Source organism: Lynx rufus, unplaced genomic scaffold, assembly GCF_022079265.1.
Source record: "Lynx rufus isolate CCGP_SWC_20201006 ecotype Redwood Valley unplaced genomic scaffold, mLynRuf1.p SCAF_25, whole genome shotgun sequence".
NCBI classification, from domain to species: domain Eukaryota; kingdom Metazoa; phylum Chordata; class Mammalia; order Carnivora; family Felidae; genus Lynx; species Lynx rufus.
Window position 1 is genome coordinate 7,124,634 of NW_025814840.1, and position 15,791 is coordinate 7,140,424.

At 49.0% G+C, this 15,791-nt stretch overlaps 1 protein-coding gene across 1 annotated transcript in view; it reads left to right on the forward strand.

Annotated features, from left to right (window-relative positions):
- The first annotated feature begins 1,051 nt into the window (after positions 1-1,051).
- PAPSS2 (3'-phosphoadenosine 5'-phosphosulfate synthase 2) overlaps positions 1,052-15,791 on the forward strand; it is a 72,042-nt gene continuing 57,302 nt past the window's right edge. Inside the window, exons 1-2 of the mRNA XM_047088558.1 lie at positions 1,052-1,078; positions 12,014-12,124. Coding sequence (XP_046944514.1) covers positions 1,052-1,078; positions 12,014-12,124 — 138 coding nt within the window. The remainder of the gene's footprint in view (positions 1,079-12,013; positions 12,125-15,791) is intronic.

A 15,791-nucleotide genomic window follows, 5' to 3' on the forward strand; every position in this document is an offset into this window, starting at 1 on the left:
ATACTTCTTTGCTCCTCGAAGACGGTTGGGTTAAGAGGGGTGGCTGGCCTCATGCTGTCTTCCCCTCAAATCTGATAAAATCTCGGATGCCGGAGGGTCTAGGTCATAAGGCTTTTGGAGTAGGGCCTCCTTTCTTTTGCTCTTTCCCCACAGGGCCCATCCGCACAGAAGTACTAGAGGAATGCTTGGGGAGGGGCGGGGGACGGAACACAGCGCAAGGCCACCACTGGCCACTGTCTGGGGCTGCCCTTGCTTCCTAGACTTTGTGGGGAGGAGGGCCCGCTGGGGCCCATCTGTAACTCGGGGAGAAACACCGCGAGCTCAAAGGAGTGAGTGCATGCAAAGCCCTTAGCACCGTGCCGGGCGCAAAGGCGCAGGCGAACCTTGGCCTCTGGATTTTAGCAGCACGCTCGAGGACGCTGGGGTAGAAAGCCTGGGCTGCGGAGGCCGGCCGCCCGGGTCCGAATCCCCCGGCCTCAGAATGTACCTTCGGGAAAGTCTGAAAGCTTCGATTGCTTCTTTTGTAAAACGGGGAGAAAGCAGGCCTTGATGCCCTCGCGGGGGCGCGCGAAGCAGAGGGCGCGTGCCCTCCCCCCCGGCTGCGGCCGCGAGCGGAGGCGAAGCGGGGCCGGCCGTCGGTGCCCACCGAGGACCCTGCCCACGCGCGGGCGCCCCGCAGCCGGTCCCGGAGGCGGGAATCCTTCCCGGCGGGGGCGCGCCCTGGCCGCCGCCGGGAGTGGCCCGGGCAGGGCGAACTTGACCCCGGCCTGGCGCGGGCGCAGCGGCTGGGCGAGTCGGGGGGCCGGGCCCGGGACCCCGCCCAGACGGCCGCCGGGTCCCCTGGGCTGGGCGCTGCCGGCGGAGCCGACGGGGCGGAGAGGAGCGCGGCGGGGGGAGGAGTGGGAGGAGGGGGCCGGTCAAGGGAAGTGCGACGTGTCTGCGGAGCCCTTTTATACCTCCTTCCCGGGAGCCGGGCCCCAGCCGCCGCCGCCGCGCTCGGAGCGTCCCCGCGCCTCCGCTCCCGGAGCCGCGCAGCGCCCGGCCCGCCAGCATGTCGGGGGTCAAGAAGCAGAAGACGGTAGGCTGCGGGCCGCCCGCCCCCCGCCGCGCCTGCCGGGGCCCCGCGTCCCACTCCGCCGAGCGCGCGGGGCGCGGGGGAGGGGGAGGGGAGGGGAAGCGGGGGGACCCCCGGGCGGCCCTCCCCGCCAGCGCCTCCGGGAACCTGCGCCCCTCGGGGTCGCCGCGCCCGGCAGCGACCTCGGGAGCTTGCGCGGCGGGTCCGGGGCGCGGGAGAGGGGCCGAGGCAGGACGCTTCCTCCCTTCCCCAAGGGCCTCCCGGGACCCGCCTTTTCTTCCGTGTGAGCTCCGCGCCGCTGGGGTGGGCGGTGGGCTGAGCCCAGCCCGGTGCCGCCAGGTCTGGTCGCTGGGCGCCCGTCGGCGACAGCCACCGGGGCTTGGTCCACGCAGCCTCCTCGGAGTGCGCTTTAATGACAGACCTCACGGAGGAAGCTGCCGCTGTCTACACCCGCAGCGCTTAGCCCTCCAGCTGGAGTCAGCTCCCTGGTGGCATCGGTTCCGGGCCCGGGGGTTCCTGGGCTCGGCGGGTTAGCTGCTTTTAGAGGCTCGGTTTTGTCCGGAACTAATCTGCGCCCCCCCCCCGCCCCGTTATGGGAGATAGAGGGCTTGTCAAAGAGAAAAGTTCCCTTCTCACTCAGCAGTAGGGGCTCCTGTTAATTTTGCATCCTAAAAATGGCAGCTGTGATCCTTGACTCCGGACCTGGGAGGAGCCTTGCGGAAGGCGTTTGGGCCACACCAGGTGGTCTGCAAACCTTCCGTAGGTCCCAGCCCGCAGTCTGACTGCCGAGCATCCGTCCTCACCACGCTGCACGCCTCAGGTTGATGACTGTGGTTACCGCATGGGGCATGGGTTGACCCCGCTCCCGTAGTTAGACTCGAACTTGGCACGTAGTAGGCGCTTGATACGTGCTTATTACTGTGATTATAGACTGCCTATTACTGAGCTATCTTTGAGGTCTGTTCCTGGCGGGCTGGGAGGAGACGTGGAAAGCCAGGAATTGGGGAAGGAGCCTGGTGGGGCGATTCAGGGGCTGCAGGGAAAGGGGGTGGGGGCCCCCTCGTTTCAGACCACGCGACCCATCCTGGCAGGAAGGCCCAGGAGGAGGGATGGGATCCGGCTGCTTTTTATAGGAGCTATTTTAAAGTGGGGAGACTCTTGGGGCGCCTGGGTGGCGCAGTCGGTTAAGCGTCCGACTTCAGCCAGGTCACGATCTCGCGGTCTGTGAGTTCGAGCCCCGCGTCGGGCTCTGGGCTGATGGCTCAGAGCCTGGAGCCTGTTTCCGATTCTGTGTCTCCCTCTCTCTCTGCCCCTCCCCCGTTCATGCTCTGTCTCTCTCTGTCCCAAAAATAAATAAACGTTGAAAAAAAAAAATTAAAAAAAAAAAAAAGTGGGGAGACTCTCAGTATTGTGGTATGTTTAAAAATATTGTTAAGTGAAAATCACTTGTGTTTTAGTCCCATTTAGTCCGGTTAATTTCTGTAAAATTCTGAATGGTATCCTTTAAGTGATGAGCTGCTCTGGCACTTGGTAGCTTTGCAAATGGGGGTGGGGGTTAGTTCTTTCCTTCCCTGTTCTGATAGGGAGCCTCCTCAAGCGTTAGTAAGGAAGGGGTAGGTGGGCTTTCCCTTCATGCCCCCACTCCGCAAGAGCTGCTGGAGCGAGTGGGGTTTGAGACCAGGAGCTTTCCACACTGATCCTGGGAACCGTGTGGTCAGAGAGAGTGTAGAAACGTGACCACCAGAGGCTTCGCTTTCTCTGGTTACACATTTTGAACCTTCTCTTTTTTCTTTGGGGTGTGTGTGTGTGTGTGTGTGTGTGTGTTCTGTATAGGATTCAGTTAACACCTGAAAAAGCTGCAGGGTTCCTGAGCTTTTATTTAGCCAACACGATTATAATCCAGGTACCAGCGCTCGTGCCCAAAGGGCCAGATAGATGCGATTGGGTCAGCCAAACCAGCTTTAAATGCATGGGAAATCTCTCAAGCTTTAAATGCTAACTCAAGATGTATTCTGAAACCTTGCAGTCCAAAGCAAAAGATATCCACGTGTGTGGCCTCTGAAATAATCATTATTTGAGAAGTGAGTCTTGCTGCTCTAGGAAGCTCTCCTAGAGGGGAGGCTGGGCTTTTTCAGAGACTCACGGGAGCCATTACATTCTTTTCTGCGTTGCTTAAGAGGATGTTCAATATACAGTCGCCTGCAGTAACTTCAGATACTTGTTGAGCCCCTACTGTGTGTCAGGCAGTATCCTGGGATGAATACATCTCTCTCCACCAAATTTTTTTTTTTTTTTTGCCACATTTTCCGGATGAGAGACTCGAGGATGATTTTCTCACAAGCTTGACCAAAAAATGTAGTGTTCTTTAAAAAGGGAAGGTAGCACATTCCTGCTGGGCTCAACATCCTTACCATGAAAACCAAGGATGGCTGTGTGTCACAATGCTCCCCTCCGTCCCTTGGCTTAACTCTAGCCTGGCCACCAACATCCCCCCTACACACACACATACCCAGGAGAAGGAAGGAGTCAGAGCGCTCCAGAGGACTGGAAAGAAAGGCAAAGGCCTGATTCTTTCTTCTTGCATCATTTCCTGGATTAGCATTTTTCAAGGCAATGTTATTATGTTCAGACAATAATATTGTGTCCTGGAGACAGGAGACAGACAATGGACCTAAAAAAGACAACTGAGATAGGGAAATATTTTCCAAAGGCCCCAACCAACCAATGGTTGGGGAGGGGGTGAAGGGGCACTGGAACCTTAGAGTTATTCATAAATGTAAGAGATGATCTACCTTTTATTATTTTATTTAGTGTTTTCAAGATTGTTGATTTTATTTTGATGAGAGGGAGGGAGAGCAAGCATGAGCAGGAGAGGTGCAGAGCAAGAGGGAGAGAGAGAATCCCAAGCAGGCTCCACACTGTCAGCACAGACCCTGACTTGAGGCTCGATCCCACAAAGCGTGAGCTCATGACCTGAGCCGAAATCAAGTCAGACGCTTAACTGAACCACCCAGGCTCCCCTACCTTTTATTATTTTAAAGATTCTGTACGATAGGACATTATTTTCCCAACAGTAGCTACTTTTAGACCTATTTGGAGATGCTGTCCAAGGCAAGACATGAATTTTAGATGAGTAAACGTTGGAAGGAAGGAGGAACCAGCTGGAAGGGAAGGAGGAACCAGCGCTCCCCCAGAGGCCACGCTGTATCTCATTTCACCCGCACCGCAGCCTGCACCCCCCCAGCAAACGGAGCCTCATCTCCAGGGGAGGAGAACGCCAGGAGCAAGTCAGGATTCGCATTCAGGCTCTTGTTCCCTCCGTATCCTTGGCACATAGTACCCCGTCTGTAAAATGGAGGTAATGACCACTTACCCCTTACAATTCTGGTGAGGAGTGAATGATCCCTAAAAAAAGGATCTCGCACAGCTCAAGGCCCGGAGCGAGCACCCCGGAGGCGGTAACTGTTGTTCCTACACTACACCGTCCTGGTGGGGCAAACGGGGAGCAGAAAGCACAGGTCCTACTGTTCCGAACGCCGAGTATGGAAGAACCACCAGAATATTTCATAAGAGCACACAGCTGCGGGCGTATAGAAGTGATAATACACACCCTGACTGTGAAAAGCTGGGCAGGAGACCAAGGGGGGTAAGCAGTGTGGCCACACCGGACTGTGTCCGGATTATCAACACGGGTTTGCCAACCACCTTGGCCAACCAAGAAAGGCCTTCGGTCAGTATTGGACTAACTTCTCTCCACCCTTCCTGTGCCTCCGGCTGTTTCCAGACCTGCCTCACAATGAATGTTGTCCAATTCGTGCCATGATTCCAAAATCGTCTTTTGTGGACTTTTACAGTTAAATGCACTCCACCCTGACACACTTATCTGTGTCTTTTGTCCCTTTTCCGTTAATGCAGGTGGCTCTGTGGTTTGCTGAGGGGTGAATTCGGCGTAACTTGAATGGGGAATGGGGGCCGGAATGGATGAGGTCGATCTCCGTTCTCTGGGAGATCACTGCTTATTTCAAAATCTATCAGTAAAGAGTCAAGGGCCCTCCTTGGTCTTCGTGCTTGCAAGTCTTAGGAAAACACAGACACCAAAAGCAAATGGATATATAAATATAATGGTGTTTCAACTCCCCTTGCGTCCCCTGGGTGACTTGTTCATGTGACAGCGGAAAGGGCACGCATGCCCAGCAGCCTGGCGTACAACCTGGAACCGACTAGATGCTCAACACGTAGCTGTTGCACAAATGCCTACAGAATTCATCCCAGGATGAATTCGCCTTGGGCGATCCGTATTCTTCTGAGATTTCCCCTTCCCCCTGTCTTATCTACATGTCCTTGCGCGCGGTTGCTTATTTTTGCCTGGGTATTTGTCATTACCACTGAAAAATGACTTGTAGGGATTCTTGGAGGCTTAGGACGAATGGCCTTTTTTTTTTTTTTTTTTTTTTTTCCTCCTCCGGGGAGAGTTTGCTTTTGTTTCTGCCCGTGCCTGGGGCCACTTTAACCTAAATTTCCCACTTGACGAGTCTCAGACCACCCAGGTGAGGTGACTTGGAGGTGCAGTTTGGCGCACAAGGGCCAGCTGTAGACTACAAGTGCTGACGCCCACCCCGCCCCTTTTTCCGGATTCTTCTAGTGCCAGGTGGAGTGTCCTCCCCGGTCAGGATCTCCGCGTGGGGTGGGAGGCGGGTGTATTCTCATGCACTCTTACTTGCTGGGGGGGATTCTGAGCCCCCCGCCACTCACCTTGACAAGGGCTCTTTTCATTCTTCTCCCTTGGACATGTTCTGGGCTTCAGTTTCTGACTGATTTCTCTCCCTGCGAGGCCGTCAGAATCAGTTGTGAGAATCAGTTCACACCTGCCCCTATCAGGACAAACGTAGCTCCCTGCTTGCTTGCCTCTTTCCGGCAGATTTTAACCTGGTGGTTTCTTATTATCTTGTCAGCTTTCGATGTTTCCAGTGAGATTATTTTATGTTGTAACTTGCATTTTTTTTTTTTTTCTGCTTGTTTCCGTGGAAGGAAATGTATATGACCTTGACCATCATTGCTGCAAACGGAGATCTCTGCCTCTTCTGGATTCTCTGTGTGTCAGTAACGTTTCATATCATTTCTTTACCTTCTGTATTTGTATCGTTCTTATAAAGGGAGAACTTTAAAAACAAGGGGCACCTGGGTGGCTCAGTCAGTTAAGTGTCTGACTTTTGATTTTGGCTCAGGTCATGATTTCACAGTCCCTGGGATCGAGCCCCATCGGGCTCTGGGCTGACAGCTCGGAACCTGCTTAGGATTGTTCTCTCTCTCTCTCTCTCTCTCTCTCTTTCTCTCTCTCTCTCTCTCTCTCTCTCCCCCCCCCCACCCTGCTTTGTCTCTCTCTCTGAATAAAGAAACATTTAAAAAATAAAAAAAAATAAAAACAAGTGCCTTAAAAACTTAAATCAGTTTGCTAGTCAGAAAGATTTAATTTAATCCTTTTTCCCTACAAAGTACTAATGTCGGGGTGGGGGGTGCTTACCTTGTCTTGATGGCTCTGCATGTGTGGGCGTCTTTTGAGATGGATACGCTCCTGTCTCATCCTTAGTGTGGGTCCAGTTCAAGTGCATTCCGGTCTGAAAGGCCCCTTCTCCTTGCTTCCCCATGCCCTCCTTGGGTACCTCGAGGTCAGTGCTGCCCCCAGCACCGTTCTGGGGAGGTGTGGCGAGGCCGGCTAAGATCCTTGACACTCTCCGCCATTCCCAGGAGCGTGGGAACTGGATTTCTGCCCTTGTGTGACTGAGCTGGCACTGTGAGGAGCTGCTGGGGTCTGTCTGTGCCTCCTCCCCCCTGGGGTCTGTCTGGGATCAGAAGCAGGCCTGATGCCCTCTGTTTTCAGAGCCCCCGGAGCTACTCGGCCCCTCCCTCCTCAAGCCCAGTACCAGGCACAGGACACCAAGCCCCTTCTCAGACTCGCACCGGCATCTAAGCACCCTTTGCTTTCCATAAATAGGAAATAAAGCTTTTTAGGAAGGTCAGTTAACAATAACATTCTATTTGGGCAGATTTGGTCTTGTTCCTCTTTTCCGCCTCTTCGATCATCAAAACATTTTTGCGCTTTAGAACAAATTAGTGCACGAGATGGAAATATTTCTTCTCTCTGCAAGAGGGCCACTGTCTAAAAACCTGAACCAAAACTTTCTTGTGATAACACATGGTGTATGCAATGACTTCCACCAGTTGGCTCGTCTGACTTCCTTTGAAGCCTTATCAGCAACTCTTTCTGCATTTCAGATTTACTCCGGAAGTCCATTTTGCTCTAACATGACTGCAGCATAAACATGGCAGGTTTAATCTATCCAGCACCAAATATTAACTTCTGGCAATAAAACTGTATAGCTTTTCTAAACAGTGCATAAATCGGTTACGTCAAATGCTACATCATTAAAGGTGATCATTTGCTTTAAATATCTGGTGAACATCTACTTTATGTGTTTTGTTATGAAAAATATTGATATTTATCCGCCAAGTGTCTGTGGCCAGTCTAATAATAATTACTTTTTTCCTTTTTCTTTTTACTTACTAAAAAAATTTTTTTAATGTGTATTTTTGAGAGAGAGAGAGTGGGGGAGGGGCAGAGAGAGAAAGAGAGGGAGACACGGAATCTGAAGGAGGCTCCAGGCTCTGAGCTATCAGCACAGAGCCCGACATGGGGCTCGAACTTGCGTACCGCAAGATAATGACCTGAGCTGAAGTAGGACTGAGCCCCCCAGGTGTGCCTTTCTCCTTTGTAATGTATGCTGGGTTTGTGCCTTGAAAATCATTTGCAGACTTTACTTTGAGACTTAAATAAATCACCTAGGGTGCAGTCTGAGATGTTATCCCCATAACCTCATTCCTCTGTACTCTCCCCAATCAATTATTTGTGGATAATTCATGTCTTCCCAATTTCTAGCAAAATCAGCAACTCAAGATGTTGGCGATGATTTTCATTTTCTTGTATTTCCTACTGTTAAAAACCTGAATTCACTTTTTGGTAGTCCGTATGTGGTCCCATTGTACACTATTTTGTTATCCTGAAGGTCTCTTAAAATCTTTCCCCTTTTTGTTTCCTGTCAAGTCTTCACGTATGTATCTGTGCATTGGTTTACTCACCAATCATTTGCTGAATAACTTAACCAGGATCTGGTCTTGCCGTAATTAACTATAGCTACTAAAGCCTTGTATTTTCCAATTATAGTTTTTTACTCCATTCAAACTCTGTCATTAAGTCTTTTGTAAACACAGCATTTACTTTTTCTAATTGTAACACCCCACCCACAGCCTTTCTATTCTTTCAACCTTCTGCCCAGTCAGTACTCGAGCGCTCTAGGCCAAAATTCACAAAATTTCCAAGTAACTTCTTATACAATTGTTTTTCTTCTTTTTTTTTCTCATATAATTTTAAAACTCTTTACTAAGCTAAAATTTTAAATTATTTACTTTTTATTTGGGCTGCTCCTACTTGAAAATATATATATATATATATATATATATATTTAAGTTTACTTATTTATTTAGAGATTGAGGGAGAGCTCGGGGAGGAACAGAGAGAGAGAGGGAGAGAGAGAGAATCTCAACCAGGTCTGGGCTGCCTGTGCAGAACCCTCCTTGGGGCTCGACTTCACAAACTGTGAGATCATGACCTGAGCCAAAATCAAGAGTTGGATGGGATGCTTAACTGACAGGGCTACCCAGGCGCCCCTTAAAAATTTTTTTATTTTATTTTATTTTATTTTATTTTATTTTATTTTATTTTATTTTATTTTATTTTATTTATTTTATTTTATTTATTTTATTTTATTTTTATTTTATCTTTTTTGTTTTAATTTTTGAGAGAGCGAAAACACAAGTTGGGGAGGGGCAGAAAGAGAGAGAGACGCACAGAACCAAAGCAGGCTCCAGGCTCCAAACTGTTAGCACAGAGCATGACATGGGGCTTGAACTCACGAACCCTGAGATCATGACCTGAGCTGAAGTTGGAAGCTCAACCGACTGAGCCCCCCCAGGTGCCCCTAAAAAATATATTTTTAAAAGAACCCTAGCATTTTACTTCTGGAAGAAAAATTCAGAGCTCATCCTAATAACCCCTTTATAATTGCGATTGATACACAGCTCTTAAAACCTTTGCCAAGGCTTGTGGCCACCTTCCTGGCCAGCTGGTTGGTGATACCACCATAAAGGTAGAACTCTGATCACTCACTGCATACCCAGCACTTTTGTCTCAATCATATGCTCTTTGGAGGAAGCCCAGCCCATTTTTCTGCAGCTTGGTTTCTTTTATTGACTAGGAAGTATTCTCCATAGATGAAGAAAAAACCACTCCCAAAGCTGATTATCGGTGAGTCATGAGTACACCCTGATTTAGCTTTCACATTTTGTTTTGACATTCTGGAGACAGAAAACACAGACCAAAGAGCAACATTCGAAAAATGTAAGGGTACCATTCTGAAATATTTTCTCATTAGCCGGCCTGCTTCTCGTTAGAAAATTCAACCCGCTCCCCCAACCTCACTCACTCTTCCTTAAGCCTTCTCATACGGTTTAATCGTTTTATCAAGAAAAGAGAAAAAGAGATGTCAATGATTATATGCTGTGCGATACAGATAAAACCGTATTCGGTCGAAGCTGGACCTTGTCAGTTGTGCATGAAAGCCTCAGTTCTTATAGTTCTCGGAATTTCCAGTCTAACCTCAGAATCCATCCATATGTACTTCTCCTAAGTTCATGACCTACCATGCAGTCAATTACGATGATTGTGTGGTCCTGCCAGGCAAATCTACCTAGATGGCGAGTCCCAGCAGGGAGTCTTTTCCTAAAGTATACAAGTTACAGATCTTGGGCCATTGGGTCAGTAGTACAACGACGTTTTGAGTAGTTACTAAAAAGTAAAAGAAAAAATTGTATATTCATCCCACTGTGTTTAATCGTGAGTAAGGAGAGAGCTGATAAAACCGAGACATTAGAATACCACCTGAGGGATTTGCATACGCACCAGGAGTTTTGATGTGGAGAGCACGTTGTCTTAGAAAATCCCTTCTCTGTTGTGACTTGTTTATCTCCAGCGCTGAGCCCTTATGCGTTTGGCACCCGATTCAGAGGGTTCCTGTGCTTTAACTCATTTAGGCCTTAACAGCTCATGAAGCAAGTTTGTGGACAAATAGTCAGAAGGGAACTCATTTCACTGAAAGAAGTCTTTGGAGAGTTCCCCACAGGAGATGCTAAAAATCGTATTAGCTCCTCCGTGGTGAATAAGGTGTTTATTTCACAGAGGGAATGAGATTCAACACCCAGTAGCAAAAGCGCAGCTGGGTTGGGTAACTAGTATGCTTCATTTGTAAAATATTTTGGCAGCTGCCTCGTGCTAATACCTCACGAAGATAATAATGGATTCTGCTTAGAGATATTCCCCAGCACTTTTTAGAAAAGAGTGAATGGCAGGTGTTAGCAAATGTTGTGACCTTTACCATCCCACGCTTTTTTCCCTTTTGGTGACATGAGGTGAATAATGGGAAAATGAATTTTCTTTGTTTTCAGACGCCACAAGTATGGGCAATAGTTTTTTGCTTATGTTTTTATTTTTTTCATTTATTTTTTTATTTTTTTTAAAAGAGAGACAATTGAAAAAATTTTTTTTAACTTTTATTTTTTAGAGAGAGAGAAAGACAGTGCGAGCAGGAGAGGGGCAGAGAGAGAGAGAGACATAGAATCTGTAGCAGGCTCCAGGCTCTGAGCTGTCAGCACAGAGCCCAACGCGGGGCTCGAACCCACAAACCGTGAGATCACGTCCTGAGCCGAAGTCAGACTCTTAAGGGACTGTGTGCCCTTGTTCCCACCGTGTCCGTATTTAGCAAACACGAACAGAACGCTTTGTTCCCACTAGAACTGCTAATACTTGAGCCAAGTCGTTACTGTGATTTCTAGATGGTAAAAGCAGACTGGGCCACCAGTGCGTTTTTCATACAATAAGGATTTGACCCAAATGGAGGTTGAGGCTTAAGGATGTTGGCGACCAGACAGCGACTGATTGCACTTCACTGGGGACCGATGAGGGGCACCTAGAAGCTGTGAGATTATAAGAGGCACCTTCCACCATGGTTGGAAGAAACATTTTGGGAGTTGCCCCATCCTGTCATCAGGAGGTCAGTAAAGTCCCGGGCCACCTCCTCAGTGACAAACAACAGGAAGGCCTAGATTCCAATTTCAAGGAGGCCCATATGTGGGAGGCTGGAGCCTACCCTCATGGTGTGAAGGAGAGCGGCACTGGCCGTGTGTACTTACAGGCGGGGCGAGACTGAACCCCTTCCTGGAGCAGGCTCACGCTATTTCCAATGAGGAGAGTAGTGTGGAGACAGTCTAGAAATCACGAGAATCCACGTCATCCTCGTGCCAGACACCCCAGATAGAAAGTTCCGTCAAAAGGATGTGTCGTACCTGCACAGGTAACTACTTTAATGAGTGGAAAAACCAGAGTCATCATGAGTACCTGATTTCTTCCTTTGTGTGTGTGTGTGTGTGTGTGTGTGTGTGTGTGTGTGTGAGTCCACCGTTTAATAAGCCTTTTAAACGCCACGCAGTGATACGAATTCTTGATTACATTATACATCTCCCTCAGGGTTCAGAAAGGTATCTCACTGATCCATCTGGGTTCCCTAAACAGAGGGAGGGACGGACATGAACTCAGGGACTTTCCAGAGTCTTATCTCACAGTGACCTACGAAGCACTTGCTGTTTTCGTCCAGTTTAGAGTCCAGGACGTTCAGGCTCGTTGGGGTTACGTAACTTGCCTCGGGACACGCGGCTGTAAGTGGCCAAGCTGGGCCAGACGTGTCTTCAATCATTCTCTTTCTTTCGTGCCTTACTGTGACGGATGTGACGGATACTAAGACTCTCCGAGTGAGGATTATTCCGATCCTTTAGACATCACTTCTAGATCCCGTCTCCGTGGATGCGGATGAATGCCACGACGAAACCAGCAAGATGCTGCGCTTCCCTCGAAAGGAAGGTCCCTCAGGGGCCTTCTGGAATGTGGTGTGCTCCTCAGAAGACGTGGACTTTAGCAAAAGCCGTTAAAAGGCAGTAAATTCTAGTTTGGATGAGGCTCTGCGGCCAGCTTTGGGAACAGTGATGTTTGGAATCCAACCCAGCATCTCGCTCGAGTAACACAAAGCTCCAGTGTTCCAGGGGGTGAATGCGTACACTCAGGAGTAAGTGTCCGTAGAAGTAATTGCAGTGACTCACATGTAACCGTAGCATTTGCCTTGTTCGTTATGTGAGCGCCGCACAGGCAAGCCCTCATGGGCTACGCGTCCCCAGAGCCCCCAGGCTGCGTGCCTGGCCTCTGCGTGTGCTAGACCAGCACAGAATTTTAATCCTTCACCATGCGAGGGGCCCGTATCCTAGGCACAGCTCCTAACCGGGACCAGTCGCAAAAGTGAAAAAAAGATACAGAGGGGTATCAACACAGCCTGAGGCCCACCGTGTACAGGGCCGGTGTTTGGAAGGGCGACTGAGACCTGTGTCAAGCCCCCGAACCGCGCAGTTTGGGGCACGTGCTGAATGCAGTCACGTGTCTCGGGGAGACGCGATTTGATGTGTGCTGTGTTGGCACAGGGGCGAGTGTCGCGTCCCTGATCTGTAAGGGGCCTCCTCTGGGCCGTGCACGCTCCCTTTCTTGCATCACACTCTTCTCACTGATCCGAGCAGCTCTCCAGAATGGGTAGATCACAGGTGAGGACGCTAAAATAAAGAGATGGGGACGGGGGCAGGGCGCCCGGGTGGCTCAGTCTGTTCAGCGTCCGACTTCGGCTTAGGTCACAATCTCTCGGTTTGTGGATTTGAGCCCCGCATCGGGCTCTGTGCTGCCAGCTCGGAGCCTGGAGCCTGCTTTGGGTTCTCTCTCTCCCTCCCTCCCTCTCTCTCTCTCTCTCTCTCTCTCTCTCTCTCTCTCTGCCCCTCCCCTGCTCATGCTCTGTCTCTCTGTCAAAAATAAATAAATAAGCTTTAAGAGACAGGGCCTTCTTGGGAACCAGCGGCAACCCCAGGTTCCCAGGGCCCCTCGCACCTCATTTTGTCTCCGCCGACAGAGGCTCAGGGACATCGGAGTGATTATTTGAATGAATTTGAATATTTGAATTCTTCCCGGGATTGCACCAACTCACTGTGTGTCATGAGACATTACGTGGTCTCGTTTCCGTCGAGAGAGCTCGGGCTGTAACAGCCTTAACAGGTGGATTAAGTGCTTGTGATAATTATACATGTGTTTATATGTCTCTCCAGGACTAACACATGATCCTGGACACAGGGAAAGTTGTATATTCAGGTTTACTACTGTGTGTGTGTGTGTGTGTGTGTGTGTGTGTGTGTGTGTGTGTGTGTGTGTGTTTATTTTAACGAGGAGACTGGGAGCTCAACCATTTCTTTGCTGCTAATTCTTCCTGGATTATGCTCTTATTTCCATGGAGCATAAAAACTCTGCCCTTTTTATGGTGTCATCCTGGTTGGCTTTGTGAGCAGGTGCCTATAAAATGTGGAAATTGTAATTATCTCAAAAAGTGACTGTAGATAGAAACTCGAGGAAAGAGATGGATGGGTGTCCAGGAGATCTCTGGGTGGGGGTGGGTGACCCTGTGTGCTAGGAGTTAGGAAATTATGTCCTTGGCCCCCAACCCAGCCCTTCCCCTGTTTTGCTATAGCCTGTAAGCTAAGAACAGTTTTTATATTTCTTTATATGGTTTGGTAAGAAAACAAAAAACAAACAAACAAACAAACAAAAAAACAAAATCAAAGGAGGAATTCTATTTTGTGATGTGTGAAAAGTATATGAGATTTGGGGCACCTGAGTGGCTCAGTCGGTTAAGCGGCCGACTTCGGCTCAGGTGACGATCTCGCGGTCCGTGAGTTCAGGCCCCGCGTCAGGCTCTGTGCTGACTGCTCAGAGCCTGGAGCCTGTTTCAGATTCTGTGTCTCCCTCTCTCTCTGCTCCTCCCCAGTTCATGCTCTCTCTCTCTCTGTCTCAAAAATAAATAAACGTTAAAAAAAAATTTAAAAAAATGTATATGGGATTTAAATTCCAGTGTCTATCAACCAAGCTTATTGTAACTCAGCAATGCCCGTTCATTTACACGTTGCGGCTGCTTTCGTGGTAGAGATGTGTCTGTGCAATAGACCACGTGGCCTGTGAAACTGAAAATATTTACTGTCTGACCCTTTGTGAAAAGTTTGCCATTTCCTGCTGTTGACAGTGGGGGGTCAGTGTGCTGAGTTCTGACTTACTCAGGTCCCTGGCCTGTCAGCCTAGCCCTCATATCTGCATTCAGAGGCCTGAGTGCCTAGCCTTCCTTCTCGAGCCCCCCCGCCCCGAACTGTGTTTGGTTATTTTTGAGACCGAGAGCAAGTGAGGGAGGGGCAGAGAGAAGGGGGGAGAGGGAGACACAGAATCCAAAGCAGACTCCAAGCTCTGTGCTGACACCTTAGAGTCTGACACGGGGCTCAAACTCACAAGCTGTGAGATCATGACCTGAGCCGAAGTCAGACGCTTCACCGACCGAGCCACCCAGGCGCCCCTACCATTGCCTTGTTTTTTTAAAAAATTACTTTTAAAAAGATTCCTAGAAACTCATTGTCATTTCTCCCGCAATGATACTCTTGAGGTTATTGTTCATTTATTGTGACACATGGTATTCTCTTTACAGAGACCCATGGGAGAAATCTCTATCTGGTCAAAGTACCAGAAAGGTTCTATTTTTCTGACGTGTTTGTTTGCTTTGTTTTGTTTTTGGCATCATCCTTTGGAAACTGTAACTTGTGCAACTGTCTGGGTCTTCAGCCTCAAGATGCCTGCCAGCAAGCTCAGAAGTGAATTCGAGGCTCACTTTCCTTTTTTTTTTGTAGTAGATTTATGTTTGCTGCCCTTTCGCCGTATGTCCTGTGTTGTTTTCCCATCTCTCTGTCTCCTACGTTTCCGATTCGTGAGCTTTTGCTCCGCTTCTTGTATCTTACAAGTCACTGTACGTTTTTTAAGGAACTCTGCAGAACGCATTAAATTAAAAATCAGATGCCTTTGAATTTTGGTTCCAGAAAATCATGGAGCTGTCCTTACGGTCCCGTCTCAGAGAGCACCGCACCCTCTCTCTCTCCCCGTTATTTTGCGACTGTTCAGGGCTCTGTGTCTGCAGGGCCTTCGACACCAGTCCCTGAAATGTTCACTGGGTGCTCTGGGGTCTAATGTTCCACCTTTCCTGGACGCCTATAAACAAATCACTTCAGGATGGATAAAAGCATAGATCAAAGGTCCTTCCTCTAGAATCCAGAGAACTCAGGACAATTGTGAACAGAGATGAGGACGATATTTTCTATGACCTCCAACAGAAAGTATCGCTTCTTTGCATGAGGAACCCACCCAACGAACCACGGTAGCATTAGCAATAGTTCTGATTATGTCACTGAGAGAAACCACAGACGTTTTCATGTCACATTAGGTCGTTGCTGATGTCACCCAAGATATCTGTGTCTTTTACTACTACAAAATGAAGACACCTGTTGTGGCGGTCTGAAGAATTAGAGCTTGTTAGGTAATAAGTTGATAAGGAAGGATAGTTATTACTGTATTAAAAAAACCCACTTTTCATAGCTACGGTTCATTGTTTGTCTTTGCAACCCTTTGTAATTTATTGAGTGCACTTGAAAACTTTTTTCT